Source organism: Bidens hawaiensis, unplaced genomic scaffold, assembly GCF_021521415.1.
Source record: "Bidens hawaiensis isolate Kalapana, Puna unplaced genomic scaffold, B.hawaiensis_p1.1 tig00046258_1, whole genome shotgun sequence".
NCBI classification, from domain to species: Eukaryota; Viridiplantae; Streptophyta; class Magnoliopsida; order Asterales; family Asteraceae; genus Bidens; species Bidens hawaiensis.
In genome coordinates this window covers 60,288-76,795 of record NW_027505979.1, presented here as the reverse complement: position 1 = coordinate 76,795, position 16,508 = coordinate 60,288, and the positions used below count along the sequence as shown (strand labels likewise).

Sequence of the window (16,508 nt, the reverse complement as noted above, 5' to 3'; positions counted from 1 at the left end):
GAAACTGTTCGGTTTCGGTTTGAGCTTGAAAAATTTTAGTACGAAAAAAATTGGCAAAAAAATAATGAATTTAAGTATAAATAATTTTGTTAATTGTAAAATAGAAACATGATCAAATACATTTTATTCTTAACATGAAAACAGTGAGAACCAATTTGTTGTTATTATTAGGTTTATTTTTATAGGTGTTTTCTGTTATTTTTTGTTCGTATTTTGCTAATTTCAATTATGAAACGTAATAAGTATATGCTGATTTATATTTTGTTGTTATAAGTATTTATTGGTATTTGCTGTTATTATTTTGTTCTTAATTTTGATTCTTTGTAATTCTTAGGTTTTTTAATTTGTTATTACAAATTATTGTTTATGTATTAGTATTGTAGTTGATATTGTTTCTTACGTTCTCATTTTCTTATAAATTGGTATTATTTCCTATGTTCTCATGTTAAGATTAAAATATATATGAACATTCCTCTTGTAAAATAATAGACTATTATACATTTGACCAAAAATATTTGAGTTACGTATTTATCAAATTCTTATGAATTACTTAATCTAAAATACAAAAAAAAAAAATTAGGAATTTGGTTCACTTCGATTTTTCGGTTTTTATTATATGCAAACCAAAATTCGTTCAGATTCTACAAAAACATAAAACCAAACCGTCAATTTTTGTTTCGGTCTGATTTTTCGGTTTGAATTTTTCTGTTTTTTTTTCGGATAGGTTTTTCAACACCCCTACCTTTGGTTGTCATGTAGGAAAGAGATATATGAATTATTAATTAATGACTAAAAGTAAAAAAGAGTGAGGGAGGGGTTTTTTTTTGGGGGGGGGGGGGGGGTTGGGGTATCAGACGGTCTTTGTATATAAGAAACTAGTTTGAGGTCCGTGTATTACACGAGTAGTTTTTGAAAATACATTATTTAAAAAATAATCAGTATACAAGAAACAATAAACTCGTTAAACACTATTAATACAGTCGTTGTACAATAGTATTTAAAGCAATTTTAAAGTAAAAGATAATTATAAATATCAAATCTTTGAAAAAAAATATGAAATAAATATTAAATTAACAAATTTTGAAGCATAAATTTTAAGAATAATAACTATTATTTTACAGTTATAAATTTATTAAAAATGATGAAGTTTAATGTAGGAGCGACAAATGACAAAACTTGTTTCTTTTATTAAATAAGTAGTATTGATGCAATATCATAAATAGATCCTAGATTTCATACTTTCATACACATCATTTTATGAATCATACACACTCGTGTGTGCATATAATAATAATAAAGGCACATTTTATACAGCCACAATATTTTCATTTACTTATATATATAACGACTATTACAAGTGAAAACAATCGTCACAACCTTTAAAAGCCATGGCCTCAACACCTCCACAACCTCTTCACGTAGTATTGTTCCCATTCATGGCCAAAGGCCACACCATTCCAATCCTCCAACTAGCCCACCTCCTCCTCCGCCGCCCGAACGCCACCGTCACTCTCTTCACCACTCCCGCCAACCTCCCATACGAGTCCACCTCCCTATCCGACACACCTGCCTCAATAGTCACCCTCCCATTCCCTAACAACATCCCGGGTGTCCCTTCAGGCGTCGAAAGCGTAGACAAACTCCCCTCCTTAGCCCATTTTTATAATTTTGTCTCCACAAAATTCATGAAATTTCATTTTGAACAAGCGATCCGGGATATTAAAACCCCGGTCACGTTCATGGTCACGGACGGGTTTTTTGGGTGGACTCTGGAGTCAGCAAATGCGCTTAATATACCGCGGCTTGTGTACTATGGGATGGGTAACTTTGCCAACACTACGTCTCGAGTCATTTCTTTAAACCCGCGCCTCTTTGATGGAAAGGACGATAATGAACGTGTCGTTGTACCCGAATTGCCGTGGATTAAAGCCACTAGACTCGAGTTTGATGATGCATTTACCGAACATGGGATCAATAGTCCTTTGTCTCAATGGGTTGCCGAACAGGTTATTATTATACCAACATGTTTTGGTTCAAATATATACATATTTTTTTTTTAAATAGTTAGAAAATATTGAAGGGTTAATATGGTTTTTAGGATAAAGTAAATAAGTAGTTGTGTTTTGTGTTTCTAGGTGACCTGTTATTTTTTTTTAAATACAATGCGGATCCTAAAAATATAGTAAGGTTAATTATATGATTGGTGTTACAGTAAAAACAACACAAAATTTTAGTGTTGAATTAGCGGATTACCTGAAGACACAAAAAATCTGTTTTCGCTCTTCCTTTTCTTTTATAATTTTTTTCTAAACGACCAACTAAGTAACGCCGAGTACTTCGTACGCGGCCCTCATTGGCTAAAGGTAGCCCGAGCCGGCCAGTAGTCCGGACGGATCCCCTAGCGGTCCACCTATTGAGGGATTCACCGGATAAAACCCGACCCCTACGCTCGCCAAATGGCACGACAGCGAGGAGCCGTTAAAACCGGGTGAGATCAGGACTCGAACCCTGGCAAGCCAGGGTCATCCCTCAAATCACCCATATAAATTGGTGATAGTGAGGTTTGAACCCTCTACCTCTCACTATTAAAGTGAGTACTCTACCATTGAGCCACATCAAATTTATCCTTTTCTTTTATAATGATAAATGATAAAAAAATCACATATTAATATTATAACTTTTCTTTTTTGCAAGGAAAATTGGTTTTTATTGGTCCCAACTATTGCATTTTGGTCATTGTCGATCCCAACTAACGAATTGGTCACGGATGGTCCCAACTTTTAATGTATTTGTTCCTAACGGTATGTGGCTAACAGAATCTTAACGTCGTTAGTTTCAGGTAGCCGGAAAAAGTTTTTGGCCGGGAAAGCTAATTTTTTTTTCCGAAAAACACCACCTGAACACTGCCACCACCACCAATTGACTCATCGCCAACCAACCACCATCACTTAAGCACCATCAACTGAATCTTACGATGATTCTAGGGTTCCGGCGACCTCAATAATTGGGGATTTTACTAGAAAAAGGTTCCTAAAGGTACGATATAAAGTTACCATGATGTTTGGGACAAAATTGTTGAGTTTTTGGAAAAAAATGTGTGTTTTCCGGTCAAAAAAGTTTTTCCGGCAACCTAAAACTAACGACGTTAAAATTCTGTTAGTCGCGGACCGTTATGAACAAATACGTTAAAAGTTGGGATAGTCAGCAGCCAATTGTTAGTTGGGACCGGGAGTGACCAAAAGACGATAGCTGGGACCAATAAAAACCAATTTTCCTTTTTGCAATTATAGATAGTTTAGAAAAGGAAAAATTCTTAAAATGAATGATAAATTCTTTCAAAATAAACACGCGCTTTGCAACTCTTTTTAAAATGCGAGAATTTTACCCACATGGGCGCGCATACTCTTAAGGTGAAAACGTCAACCAAATTTCTTCGTTCGGTGGCCATGTAGGCAAAATTTTTGGCAAACCCATTGGCGTGTGTACGGATGGTTTGACGAACCCGCGGTGCAAATGTTCCGACAAATCCACTGGTTTAAAAAAAAAAGATTAAGTTTCTTTTCTTCTAAAATCTTCAATGAATTATTGTGTCCAATTGAAATCATGAAAGAAAATTTGATTATTGATTGAAATATTTGATATGATATATTGGGGGGTATATGCTAAATCAGAAACTATAGATAATTGTTCCTACAGGAATAAATGGTGCAGTTAATTATGAATGTCGTGTAGGGAACAAATTCATGTTCAAAAAGAAAAATGTATGGAACAAATTGAAACGGTAGGAATAAATACCTTTTTTTTTTTTTTTTTGAATAAAATCTTCTGGGAGCAGTTATGCAATTAATTTTATAGTATCTCTAAAGAGTTTTATTTTTAACAAAGAATTAATTTTGCAGCTATAAAGTATAAACACACAATTACACTTTTGTTGCATAATAATTAATAACTAGTAGCCGAATACCTGAATACCCTGAGACACCCCCCCCCCCCCCCTTCTCAAACCAAGTATATATAGGGGGGCTGGGTAGATGGATTGTAATTGGGATTGTTTTGGTTAACTTGAGGCGACATTATTCTATTAGTTAATTTTTGAGTGTGTACTATACATCACCAGCACCCATCCTGAATTAGTAAACTGAGTAGCTTGGAGTCTGTGATAAATTTAGAAGAAAAGTTGAGAGGTAGCGCAGGCTAATTTTTTTTTTTTGTTAAATTGATAGCCGATACATAAAACGAAGTAGAAAAATATTCTTTTTGCACAAAAATGTATTTCGTTAAGAAAGTTGAGGGGTAGCGTGAACTAAACTTCAACCTACGCTAGATTAGCCTCTGTTTGGAGTAGTGTTGGGTTGTTTTGAGGTTGCTATATTGATTCATCTTATTAAACATTAATGATAATTAATTCATTGAAGATTCTTTTGAGTGAGTTAACTATGCATGCATATTCTCATTTTTGAGTTAACTTTTTGTCAAGACACTTTTCCCATTATCAATTAATTTGTAATTCTACTATTCTTTCACAGGTGCATGCAACCACAAACAGCTATGGATTGGTTACCAACAGCTTCTTCGAGCTTGAACCGGTGTACGCGGAGTATTGGAACTCAAAACTAAACCCGAAATCATGGTCTGTTGGTCCATTCTGTCTCTGTCAAGGACAGAGAAAGAAAGAAAACTTGTCCGGCCCAAAACCATCATGGATGGTTTGGCTAGACCAAAAACTTGAACTTGGGAGTCCGGTATTATACGTGGCATTCGGGTCACAAGCCGATATATCTATAGAGCAAATTGAAGAGATCAAGCTCGGGCTCGAAAGATCTGAAGTTAGTTTCTTGTGGGTAATGAGAAGAAGCGAAAATGATTTGGTGTTGGATGATGGGTTCGAGGAGAGAGTGAAGGATAAGGGGACCGTGGTTCGAGAATGGGTGGATCAGAGGGAGATATTAGAGCGTGAGATTGTGAAGGGTTTTATGAGTCATTGTGGGTGGAACTCTGTGTTGGAGAGTATATGTGCGGCTGTGCCAATTCTGGCATGGCCATTGGCTGCAGAGCAGCCACTAAACGCGAAGTTTGTGGTGGAAGAACTGCAGATTGCGGTGAGGGTGGAAACATGGGACAGGAGTGTGAAAGGTTTTGTGAAGTGGGAAGGGTTGCGGAAAAAGGTGAAGGAGTTGATGGAAGGTGTGGAAGCGAAGGAGATGAGGAAGAAGGTGAAGGAGATTAGTGACGCTACCATTAAGGCGGTGGAAGACGGTGGTTCGTCGTGGCGGACTTTGGATGAGCTCATTGTTGACCTTCAAAACAAGGTGTAGGTGTCAGAAACAAGATACTTCATCTGTCCCTTTTAAAGTGTCATGGTTTGAAAAACACAAAGTTTAAGTTAGATTGAATAATTATATTTTTTGCTTATCAAATGACAATTATGTCATTGGAAATTCGGTCCATCAATATTATTTATTAATGATAGTTGTGTGTCCTTAAGGGTAAACTTGAAAATTGGCTAATAAATTTTGAAAATAGACATTTGTAATAAAACAAATAAAAAAGGAATATAGACACTTTTAATGGGACAGAGAGAGCAGTAAATTTCTTTTAAAATAAAGATATATAGGTTTTTATTAATCCCAACTATCGCTTTTTGGTCGTTGTCGGTCCCAACTAACGAATTGGCTGTTAACGGTCCCAACTTTTAACGTATTTGTTTCCAACGGTCCGCGACTAACAGAATCCTAACGTCGTCAGCTGCGGGTCGCCGGAAAACATATTTGGCCAGAAAAAGTCACATTTTTTTCCATAAAACTCAACATGCGTGTCCCAAACATCTTTGTAACTTTGTATCAGACCTTTAGGAACCTTTTTATAGTCAAAATCATAATTATTGAGGTCACCGGAACCCTAGAACCATCGTCAGAACTGTTTGGCATTGCTCAAGTGGTGGTGGTTGGTTGGTGGTGAGTCAATTGGTGGTGGCGGCGGAGTTCAGGTGGTATTTTCCGGAAACAAATGTGACGTTTCCAGCCAGAAACATTTTTCCGGCGACCTGCAACTAACAACGTTATGATTCTGTTAGTCGCGGACCGTTGAGAACAAATATGTTAAAAGCTGGAACCGTTAGCAACTAATTCGTTAGTTGGGACCAACATCGACCAAAAGGCGATAGTTGGGATTAATAAAAATCAATATACCTAAAATAAACAAGTGACAACAATTTCAAACAAAACTGTTATTAACCACCTCACTATGTTCAAACAATTTTAAAATATACATACCAACACAGTGACAAACCTTTCAAGTAATGAATAAACCATTGTACATGCACCTATTTCTACGAACCCGCACGAGCCACACTAGTCACACGAAGGACCGCTTGTGCGCTTAACTTTGACAGATTTGATTCACAAAACTGCTCCCAAGAATGCACTCGCGGTTCCTCAGATGGCATGTTCAGTTTTGGTGCCAAAACATGGGACTTTTCATACGCGGTTTGCAGCTCCAACAGGAGTGCACGAGCCGCCTCGCGTGACTCTGGCAACTGGTCACTCAACTGGGTTGCAGCTATTTGGATCAGTTTGTTAATCCCATATGCTTTGAGTCCATCCACACCCTGATTAAGTTAAATAAAGAAAGAAAGGTTTTATAACTTTTATTGTCATGTGTCAAGTGTCAAGTGATGAACATAAAAAATAAAAAATATAGATATAAACTGATATACTTTCTCATTTTTCAAGAAAAAGTCCAACATAATTTTGGCGTATAAAAGTCCCTGCATATGTCAAAAAAAACACAAAAGAAAAGTCCCTCGACTCAATTTTTGTATGGTACCCTGCACTTGTCTAGAGTGCGTGTATTTGTATAAAAAATATGTAAAATAACGACATGTTTCGTCTTAAATTTGTCAAAATTTGATAAAGTGGTTCAAATTTTTTGAAAAAGAAGTTCGTGTAATCTTACTTTGAAGAATTTAAGGGGTAATGAGTCATTATTTCCAATATTTTTCTGACAAAAGTATGCATTCTAGACAAGGTATAGGGACTTTTAAGATAGCATAACTAAGTTACGGGGACTTTTATAGACAAAATTACAAATTTTGTCCTTTAAATATAGGCGATTTATGGATCATATCCTTTAAAAAGTTTATTTGCGGGCGATGTCCTTTATATGACAAAATACATTCGCTTTTTGTCTTTTACACTAACTGTCATCCAAAAACTCAGTTAAATCCAGACATGCCAAGACTTAACAAGGTTTGTGTTTAACATATTTTTATTTATTTTCTTTTCCTAATAATATATTTAATCTGTTTTTTAATTATAAATACTTAAATAATATGCGTAAAAAGACTTAAATGCCCTCACATGCCAAGACGGCAAGACTTAACGGGGTTTTTGGATGCCAGTTAGTTAAAAGGACGAAGATCAAACAAACATGTCATGTAAAGGACACCGCATTAATAAACTTTTTAAAGGACCTGAACCATAAAGTGCATATGTTTAAAGGACAAAATTTGTAATTCTGTCGACTTTTATATGCCAAAATTATGATGAATGACTTTTTCGTAAAGAATAAACATGACAATGCAAAATATTACCAGTTGTCGGACGCTGCGAGAAAAGCACATTGACACTTTTGCCCTTATCCGAGGATTGCGGTTTTTAAGATACGGCTGCAACTTTGGCAACAACAAAGCAGGGGAAATCCAGGTTGTTAAAGCTTCCAACGCCTTTTCAGCAGCGTCACATACAAACCGTTTGTCTTGTGAGGACTTCAGAAGAAGTTGCGTAAACTGAAACCGAATAAAATCAAGTAATCAAGTTCAAATTATTTCAAAAAAAGAATAAACTATGAATCATTAAATAAATTACCAGAGGGTCCAAGAAATCAATAATCTTGTCACCAAACGCTTTGAAAACGTCGGCACAAGTCATGATTCCGGTTTTACAAACCGCACTTCTCGGATTCTTGAGTGATTTCACAAGAAGTGAGATTATTGTGTCCCTGATCATCCAAATCTTGAAGTGGTAAATAATAATATGAATCATAGCAAGAAAAGTATTAAAATGAAAATTAATAAGGCTCACAGTATATCTTCCAATGCTTCATTGTGGTAAATCGAAAACCGCCTCACATTGTTGAGTGCTTCACATAGTAAAACCCAATCTTTAGATTCTAATCCAGGTATGAGCATCTGAAAATAGAATCATAATTGAATCATAAACAGCTAAATGCTAATGCATGTGTAAACAGGTCAAGCCGCTCGTGAGCTACTTGAGATCGGCTCGTAAAAAGCTCGAAACGAGCCGAGCTTACACGGGCTGAATCTTAAAATAGGCTTGTTTGATAAGCGATCCTGATCTCGACTCCGAGCTTCACTTATCGGGCTCAAGCTGGCTCACGAGCCCAAGAGTTTATATAGAATTTATTTAATATGTTTATTATATATTTATTTAATAGCAATAATTATTTTTATCATTATGATATAAAAAAAATAAATAATAAAAATAAAAACAAAATAATATATATTATGTTATACATAAATATATAGTCATAAAAATACATATAAATAATATAATAAACGAGCTGAGCTCGAGTTTGCAAATCTAGAACTCGAACTCGACTTGTTTCGAGCTCTATTTCTAAAGCTCGAGCTTGGCTTATTTATTAGAAGTAGAGCTCGGGCTCGGCTCGACTCAGCTCGTTTACACCCTTAATTCACGATTACTAGTTAATAGGGCAAACCGATATACCTTTAGACTCGTATCAACGTCTTTCAAATCTTCCAATTTCTCAGACTCAATGTACTCCACTTCAGCAATCACTACATTCATGTCATGATTCACCGCTTCATCTCGACACACAGGCGGTTGATCAGATGATGCATTGTTTTTTATATATGGTTTGGACAACAAGTGATCTCTAACTGCAGTTTCTGACATCATTGTGTATAACTGAAACAAATTAAAATTTTAAACACTTAATATAAACAAATGAAGTAGAGTAAAAAGCTTATGACTGGTTGGACAGAGGTCCAATATGGTAGATCCAAAATTGAAATACCTATCTGGATTCAGAAGACAGTATGTAATAATAATAATAATAATAATAATAATAATAATAATAATAATAATAATTGAAGAAACACTAACCGGACCCCGGGCAGATTACTGGTAACCTGGGGGTTAGATAGCTGTTTCCCACGAGGGGTTAGACCCTGAGAAGATGGTTCTTCTGATAACCTGCAAAACAGACACCGTGAGCTTGTCACTGAGAAGGGGGGGTTTCCTCCTTGTGACCACCCTCCGGCGTGAGAATCAGACTAGATTGCTCTTTAAATATAAGTGTATATTAAGAGATTGCTAGAGCAGATATCAGGTATATTATGATGATACAAGATAAGATGAGATGGTCATACCATTTGTGGTATTTATAGCCGAATGTAGGTTTCCAAGGAGGTGTGGCCGGCTGCAACAGTGTTCCTGTTCCACCAACAGTGGCCTACGCACGTGCCCTGCTGGTAGTTGGTGGGTAGGCAGCGGCTGATAGTGACCAGGCCTGCTGTGTACTATTCCTTTTCCACCAACTGCCGGCTACGCACGTGGTATGGCAGTAGTTGGTGAGTAGACAGCGGCTAATAGTGACACAGTACAGGAGCATGCTGCTCGCCATACTGTGGTCAATAAGCTGTCGTATCTTTAGTCAGATCTTTTTCCCATACCTCGTCAGGTACAGTACAGAAGATCTTCCCGTATCGTACGGACTGGCTTATTTGGGCGGGAGTATTCCCCCTCCCGCCCTTGTGCGGGATTGTTCCCGGCTTTGCTCATTCCTTCAGGTGACACTGAGTGATTGAGAGCTAAGTGCCTTGTGCGTGTAGCCTTGCTGCGCGGGTGGCCTTCCCTGATGGCTTGTATCCGAGGCTGCGGGGACAGGCGGAGTCCTTCACCATTGGGAGGCATTTCCTGCGGGAACAGCTTGCGTACTGCGCGTAAGGACGTCACGTCTCTGAGCATGGTTGGTCCTGCGGATCCAGTTGGTTTCTGCGCAGACGTTCCTCTTCAAGGTGAGTCTTGCGGGTCCAACTGGGCTCTGCTGGGACCTACCTCTTCAATAATAATAATAAAAGCTGCTGTGTAGACAAGGGAAGTTAGAGTAACGGTTGTGAGTTATGATCATGATGTGATGTCATTCTCAATTTTAGAAACATGAATTTAATTTAATTTAATTTTCTTATCTCATCCCTATTTAGGGTGTTTGGGATTTCTTATTTTTATCTCAACTTATCAACTTTTATAAGTTAAAAAGGTGTTTGGGTAATGTAACTTTTTTAAGTTTTTAAATAAGGAAAAAAGAGTTTTGATAAGTTAGAAAAATATAACTTATCAAAAACTCCTTATTTTAGTCAAAATGAGGTGTAAATAAGGAATCCCAAACATGGCCTTAACATATGTGATATTTGTTAATTTTTTTTATGTATAACATCGACCTTTTTATGTTTTTACTTATGGTTAGGGCCGTCTAAACCGCTCGACGCTCGAACTCGTTCGCCGCTCACTCGAAAATTGCTCGCTCGTTTTTTCGCTCGATTGAAAACGAGTCGCTCTGCTCGGTTCGGTTTGTAAACGAGCCAAGCAACGAGCAAGGGTATGCTCGGTTCGGCTCGGCTCGAATATTTTTAATTTATTTTATATATAATTATATATGAACAAATATATAAATATATAAACAAAACACATAAATATAAGCTTACAATTATTTTTACCCCTTAAAATTTTTCATATTCCGTCAATTTTATAATTTTATTTGTTCAATTCAAGTTTTTAGAAAACTAAAAGTTTGTTTACATGATCATTATATCTCACTCTAAACTTATTTATAATAAAAATTTACAATATATTACATGTTTGTCTAAAACTACTAATTTATTTATAAAATATATTATTTACAACATTCAAATTTGTTTCTTATCGAATTTTTTAAAGTGAAAAATAAATAAATAATGCTCGAAATCGCTCGATGTTCGATCGAAAAATGCTCGATTCGATTTTGGCTCGTTTCGGTTTTCGCTCGGTTCGAATTTCAGCCGCTCGATTCGGTTCGATTGTAAACGAGCCAAGCAACGAGCAACCCTTCGCTCGGTTCGGCTCGGCTCGTGAACAGCCCTACTTATGGTGATGACTGATGAGAAGAATTATAGCCACCAAAAAAAACTCTTAAAAAATAAAAAAAAAATCATAACTCAAATTTTATTAAAAAAACAAAACATTTAAAAACACAAAAATATTTTCACCGCCTTCCTCGTTTTAAAGAGAAAAAAAACTCGAAATAGACACAATATTTAATATTTAGTGAAAAAGATCATTGTATCTTTTTGTTTATCATTTTGTTTTGTGTTTATTTTCGTTAATAATTATGTTTTTTTCTTGATATTGTGTTATATATTACTCAACATTGTTTTATATTTTGTTCGGTATTGTGTTATATATTGCGATCTATTGTGTCTTTTTTTGTATATCATTGTGTTGTTCATTTTTGGCATTATGTCTTTTTTCTTTGCATTGTATCTTTTCGCCGGTTTTTTATTATTATTATTATTTTTTTTTGTGAATGGGAATGACGGTGAAAACATTTTGTTTTTTTAATTATCTTCATTTATTATTTATATATATTAAGTTATGCTTTTTTTTGAATTTTTTTAGAGGTTTTTTATATGACCACAAATTCTTCTCACATTTCTCTTTGTTGCCCTTTGTATTCTAACTTTACCTTGGTTTAAATAGTGTTATAATTGCTCGTATGCTATTAATATTTCTGTTGCTAACCTATATGACTCGAAACTATGGGACGCCACGAATACCCTCCCTTGCCCACACCGCCCTCGAATTCCAGTTTAAAAGTTGACTATGCCACAATTCTCAAACTCATCCTAACCGTCCGAATTTCTAACAGTTCATAAAACCACTCATTGCCATTGTAGTTCATCTACGTAATAAAGAAAAACCATTCAAATCCATACCCATTAAGTTTACCATAACCATAACCACACCTCACTGTTACAAGGTGATAAAAACCAAGGCTTTATTAACAGCTCCAGCTCAACATTTATTCAAAAGTTAAAACCACCATTACTACTATCGAAACCGATCAGCTCAACGGTACTGGCTTGCCAGCTCACCCTCCTTCACAATGTAATGCTGCGCCGGGAAATCTTCACCCTTGAAATAATTCTCCAACATTTCTTTCACTCCAGCCGCATATCGCAACTACAAACATCCATTTGGAAATTATAGCATCCTCAGTTTCAAGTTTCAACTAACTTAAGATTATAATATTATTTTAAAACAACCCGTGTTGACTCGTTACCTGTGCATCAATGGTGGTTCCAGAAATGTGAGGGGTCATGGCCTGATTTGGCATGTACCGCCATGGATGATCCTTTGGAGCGGGTTGTGGGTACCAAACATCTCCACTATAACCTGAAAACCGACATTCAAAAACAACCAATTGACTTTGAGATTAACTGAACTAATGAGAGAAAGTAAACAATAATGTCATGTTCAAAGTTCAAACTTGCCTCCAATGTGTCCACTAGCACAGCCATCAGCAACAGCTTGTGTATCCATAATAGCTCCACGAGCATTGTTAACGATAAGAACACCTTTCTTCAACTTAGCAATCCGTTCTTTGTCAAACAATCCTCTGTAACATGACTCGTGTTTATATATATGAAGTAAATAAGATATCATATTATATAGGGCAACAGCATACTTTCTGTTAATTTTTTCTTGTAAAAAAAAACCTAACAATATTTTGCACATAAAAAACCAACTTAATGCTTTTTTATCATAAAGTTCCATAACATGTTAAAACTGAAAAAATAAATATATATATCTTGATTATGATTGGATGCAATCATGAAAACATTAAGACATAAAAATCATTTGTGTATGACTTATTAACGATTTTAAATTTATACAAATCATTTTATATGTTTCCAGTTTTTTCATTATATTTTGAGTTACATCATTCATGCTTATGTATTTTTATTATATTGTTTTTTGAAAAATCATTGTTATTATCAACTTAATGAATTAAAAATTGGAAAACCAAAGACGAACATGAAATGGACTTTGCCTTGCCATTGTCCAACTTAAAAAATTGATTCATCTCAATTCTTTCCCCGCGTAGTACTAATAAGTAAAACAGTCACGATTTTCTTCAAATTTTTCTTCAAATTTAACATGTGACGGGGGCTTAATGTGTAAACAATTTACGAGAGGAAAAAATAAAAACCAGAAAGCATGTTGATTTTTTAAGTTTGAAAAATTGTAGACTTTTATGACAAAAAAAATAAAAGTATATTGGCTTGTTAAATTAACCCTCTTTGTATCGGACCGTTCCGACCCTAGCTCGTTCTGACCCATGACCCAAGGTATTTTCCCTATCACATAATAGTATAATACTCACCTGGTTTTCTCTGTTAAAGGTGTGTTGATGACAACAACGTCACATTTGGGGAGCATTTTATCAAGATTTTCCTCATAGCTAGCACCAATCTGACTCTCCAATTCTGAGTCCATCTTAATACGATCATGGTACAAAAGATTGCACCCGAATGGCTTCAATCTTTGAAGCAAAAGTCTACCAATTCGTCCACAGCCAACTGTTCCAACAGTTTTGCCTTCAAGATCATAAGCTCTGTAAGCGATACCTGCAACATTCCAATCACCGGTAATAACCTGATGGTATCCAGGTAAGAAGTTGCGAACAAGAATGAGAATTCTCATAAGTTCATCTTCTGCAACCGACACAACATTGCTTCCTGTAACCTCTGCAACGGTTAATCCAGCATAAGCAGCAGCTTGGAGGTCAACATGATCAGAACCGATCCCAGCTGTCAGCAATAGTTGCAAATTCTTTGCTTTTTTTATCCTTTCAGCATTGATGTAGCCAGGGTGGAATGGAGTGGTTATGATGACGTGCGCATCAGGAATATGTTTTTCTAGTTCTGCATAGAGAAATGATAATAAAAATTAAAAAGCGGGTGTAAATGTGTTATAAATCTCAGGAAATTTGGTATAGTTACCGCAATCGGGTCCCTCTTTGTCATCAGTGACAATGTACTCATGGCCTTGTGATTCCAACCAGTCGCGAATGCCCAATGCATTCTCTACACAGCCAAGAAAATTCGGGTTCATCTTAGCATACTCATGTGCCTTGTAGAAAACACCTACAATCTTTTTTTTTCCTGAAGAAGCCTGTAACAGTTGAAAGATCGGTCGGTAAGTTGAAAGATCAGTGAATGTTAATCTGTTACTCAGATGGTTAATCTGAACATTCATGTCATATAGTAGAACTTCTTAGCCATAAAAATTATTCTTACATGTATGATTCTGATACCAATATTTATATATTTACGATACTTGTTATGGAGTATGAATAGGGGTGCAAATGAGTCAAGCAGCTCGCAAGCTACTCGAGAATGGATTTGATAGGAATCATGCTCAAAAGCTCGAAACAAGCCAAGCCTTATTGAACCCGAGCCTCAAATAAAGCCCGTTTAGTTATTGAGCCTGAGCTCTGGCATTGTATAGGAATATCGTTTAGGCTCGTAGAGCCTAGCGTATTTTAAGTTTTAACCTTTTTGGACTTCTGTGTAGTGATTTCATACTACACAGCCAAGCTCGAAGTGAGCTTCGGCTTGTTTAAGGTACTCCACACAAGCTCGAGCCGAGCGTAGACTAGTTAATGTTATACTCAATATATAAAATAACTAAAAAAATGTATATAAATTAAGAAGTAATAAATGAGTCCAGCCCAGTCTTGAAAAAATGACTCATGAGCCGACTTCGAGCATTGGAATAAAAGACTCACGAGCTCGAACCTAGTCTAGGCTCGAGCTCTTTTACTAATGCTTGAGCCTGACTTGTGAGTAGGTTTTTCAAGCTCGAGCTAGACTCATTTATTATTTATTAATTAATTAATTTACATATCTTTTAATTATTTTTATATATTTTGACTTTTGAGTAAAACCTTAACAAGTCTAAGCTCAGCTCGAGCTCACGTGCAGAACCTTAAACGAGCCAATGCTTCTACAAAATGTCAGAAACCACAACAACTTACAATTAAAAAATTAGGTCACAGTTTTATGCAACAGAGTAAACAATTACTCAAAACAATTTCAGATAACACTCAACAAAGAAGATCTAATTCAAATCATATAAAAACAATTAAAAAATGCATATGAATTAATAAATAAATAACGAATGAGTCCAGCCCGAGCTTGAAAAAACGACTCATGAGCCAAGCTCGAGCATTAGAAAAAAAACGACTTACGAGCTCGAGCCTGGAAGGCTCGATCCCTAGACTCGTTTCGAGCTCTTTTTCTATTGCTCGAGCCTGGCTCGTGAGCCGTTTTCTCAAGCTCGGGCTGGACTCGTTTATTAATTATTAATTAATTTATATACATTTTTTAATTATTTTTATATACTTTTGAGTATAACACTCAGAGGTAACCTTAGCAGATCCAATTGCATCAATCCACATGCATACACTCAATCCGAATGACAGTCGAAAAGCTTAATTAGTTAATTGCATCATCAAAAACCTAAACAGTGATTGTAACGCTAATAAACTAGCGATCAAAATAAACAGAAATATAAAATATAAGCTAAATCAAACCTAGGTACTGAAACTGAATACTGTAAGGGTTTGAGTGAGTGAAATTAAATTAAATTATATTATATTATTGCTTACGTGGAGGTCTCTGGTGAGAAACGAGCTGGAATTAGCGGAGGAGATGGCGCGTGTTGCGGCGGCGGCGCGTTTAATTGCTAGTGACATCGCCATCGGCGTTGCCGGAAGTTGTTAGAGATTGGATTAAGAGAGTGGAGAGTACAGAAGATGATGATAGGAATGAATGTTGTGTTGGTTACAAATGGCATACGTTTTTGACTGACTAGAACTACTCACTTAAATAATTAGTTGGGAGATTGAGATATCTTTTAAATTAATGTATCTTATGTTACTTATTAATATTTTATTCATTAATTAATTCTTTAACCTTTATTTAATACGGAGTAAGAGCATTCTCATCCCTATCTCTATCATTACATTAAAAAATACTATATTTTTCTCTTCTGTTTAATTAAATAATATTTTTTATACATTTATTATTACAGTTTTCTCTCTGATCCACTCATAACCAATCCAACAAATATTAAAAAATAAATAGGAGCAAACAATGTTCCCTAAATTTACAAAAAAAAATCACTACATTTCTCTCTCTATCATATAATTTACACTCACAACTCCACCCTATAATTTACAAACTCCTCATACATAATTATAAGGGATGAAATGAGAATACTCTAATATGTTTCTTTTAGTATCTTTTACTATTAAAAGACTTTGTTAAAGGCCACCAACCCAATCCAAAAACCTTTTATTAACTAAGGTTGAGACATCAAATTACAATTTTTTTAATTATTTAACTTGTTTTTATTTTTTAT

At 35.6% G+C, this 16,508-nt stretch overlaps 3 protein-coding genes across 3 annotated transcripts; 1 reads left to right on the top strand and 2 right to left on the bottom strand.

Annotated features, from left to right (window-relative positions):
• The first annotated feature begins 1,310 nt into the window (after positions 1-1,310).
• Positions 1,311-5,343, top strand: LOC143616229 (UDP-glycosyltransferase 90A1-like). The gene is made up of 2 exons (XM_077089119.1): positions 1,311-2,006; positions 4,527-5,343. The coding sequence occupies exons 1-2, from the start codon at positions 1,389-1,391 to the stop codon at positions 5,313-5,315; spliced, it is 1,407 nt and encodes a 468-aa protein (XP_076945234.1). The 5' UTR covers positions 1,311-1,388; the 3' UTR covers positions 5,316-5,343.
• A 967-nt stretch (positions 5,344-6,310) lies between these two features.
• Positions 6,311-8,939, bottom strand: LOC143616234 (uncharacterized). Its single transcript, XM_077089121.1, has 5 exons — positions 8,748-8,939; positions 8,082-8,188; positions 7,866-7,998; positions 7,592-7,786; positions 6,311-6,607 (listed from the first exon to the last, which is right to left on the bottom strand). The coding sequence occupies exons 1-5, from the start codon at positions 8,937-8,939 to the stop codon at positions 6,329-6,331; spliced, it is 906 nt and encodes a 301-aa protein (XP_076945236.1). The 3' UTR covers positions 6,311-6,328.
• Positions 8,940-11,987: 3,048 nt separating this feature from the next.
• LOC143616223 (formate dehydrogenase, mitochondrial-like) lies at positions 11,988-15,953 on the bottom strand. Its single transcript, XM_077089113.1, has 6 exons — positions 15,754-15,953; positions 14,084-14,255; positions 13,465-14,005; positions 12,572-12,696; positions 12,361-12,473; positions 11,988-12,260 (listed from the first exon to the last, which is right to left on the bottom strand). Exons 1-6 carry the CDS (start codon positions 15,844-15,846, stop codon positions 12,147-12,149), a joined length of 1,158 nt encoding a protein of 385 aa, XP_076945228.1. The 5' UTR covers positions 15,847-15,953; the 3' UTR covers positions 11,988-12,146.
• Positions 15,954-16,508: the final 555 nt, after the last annotated feature.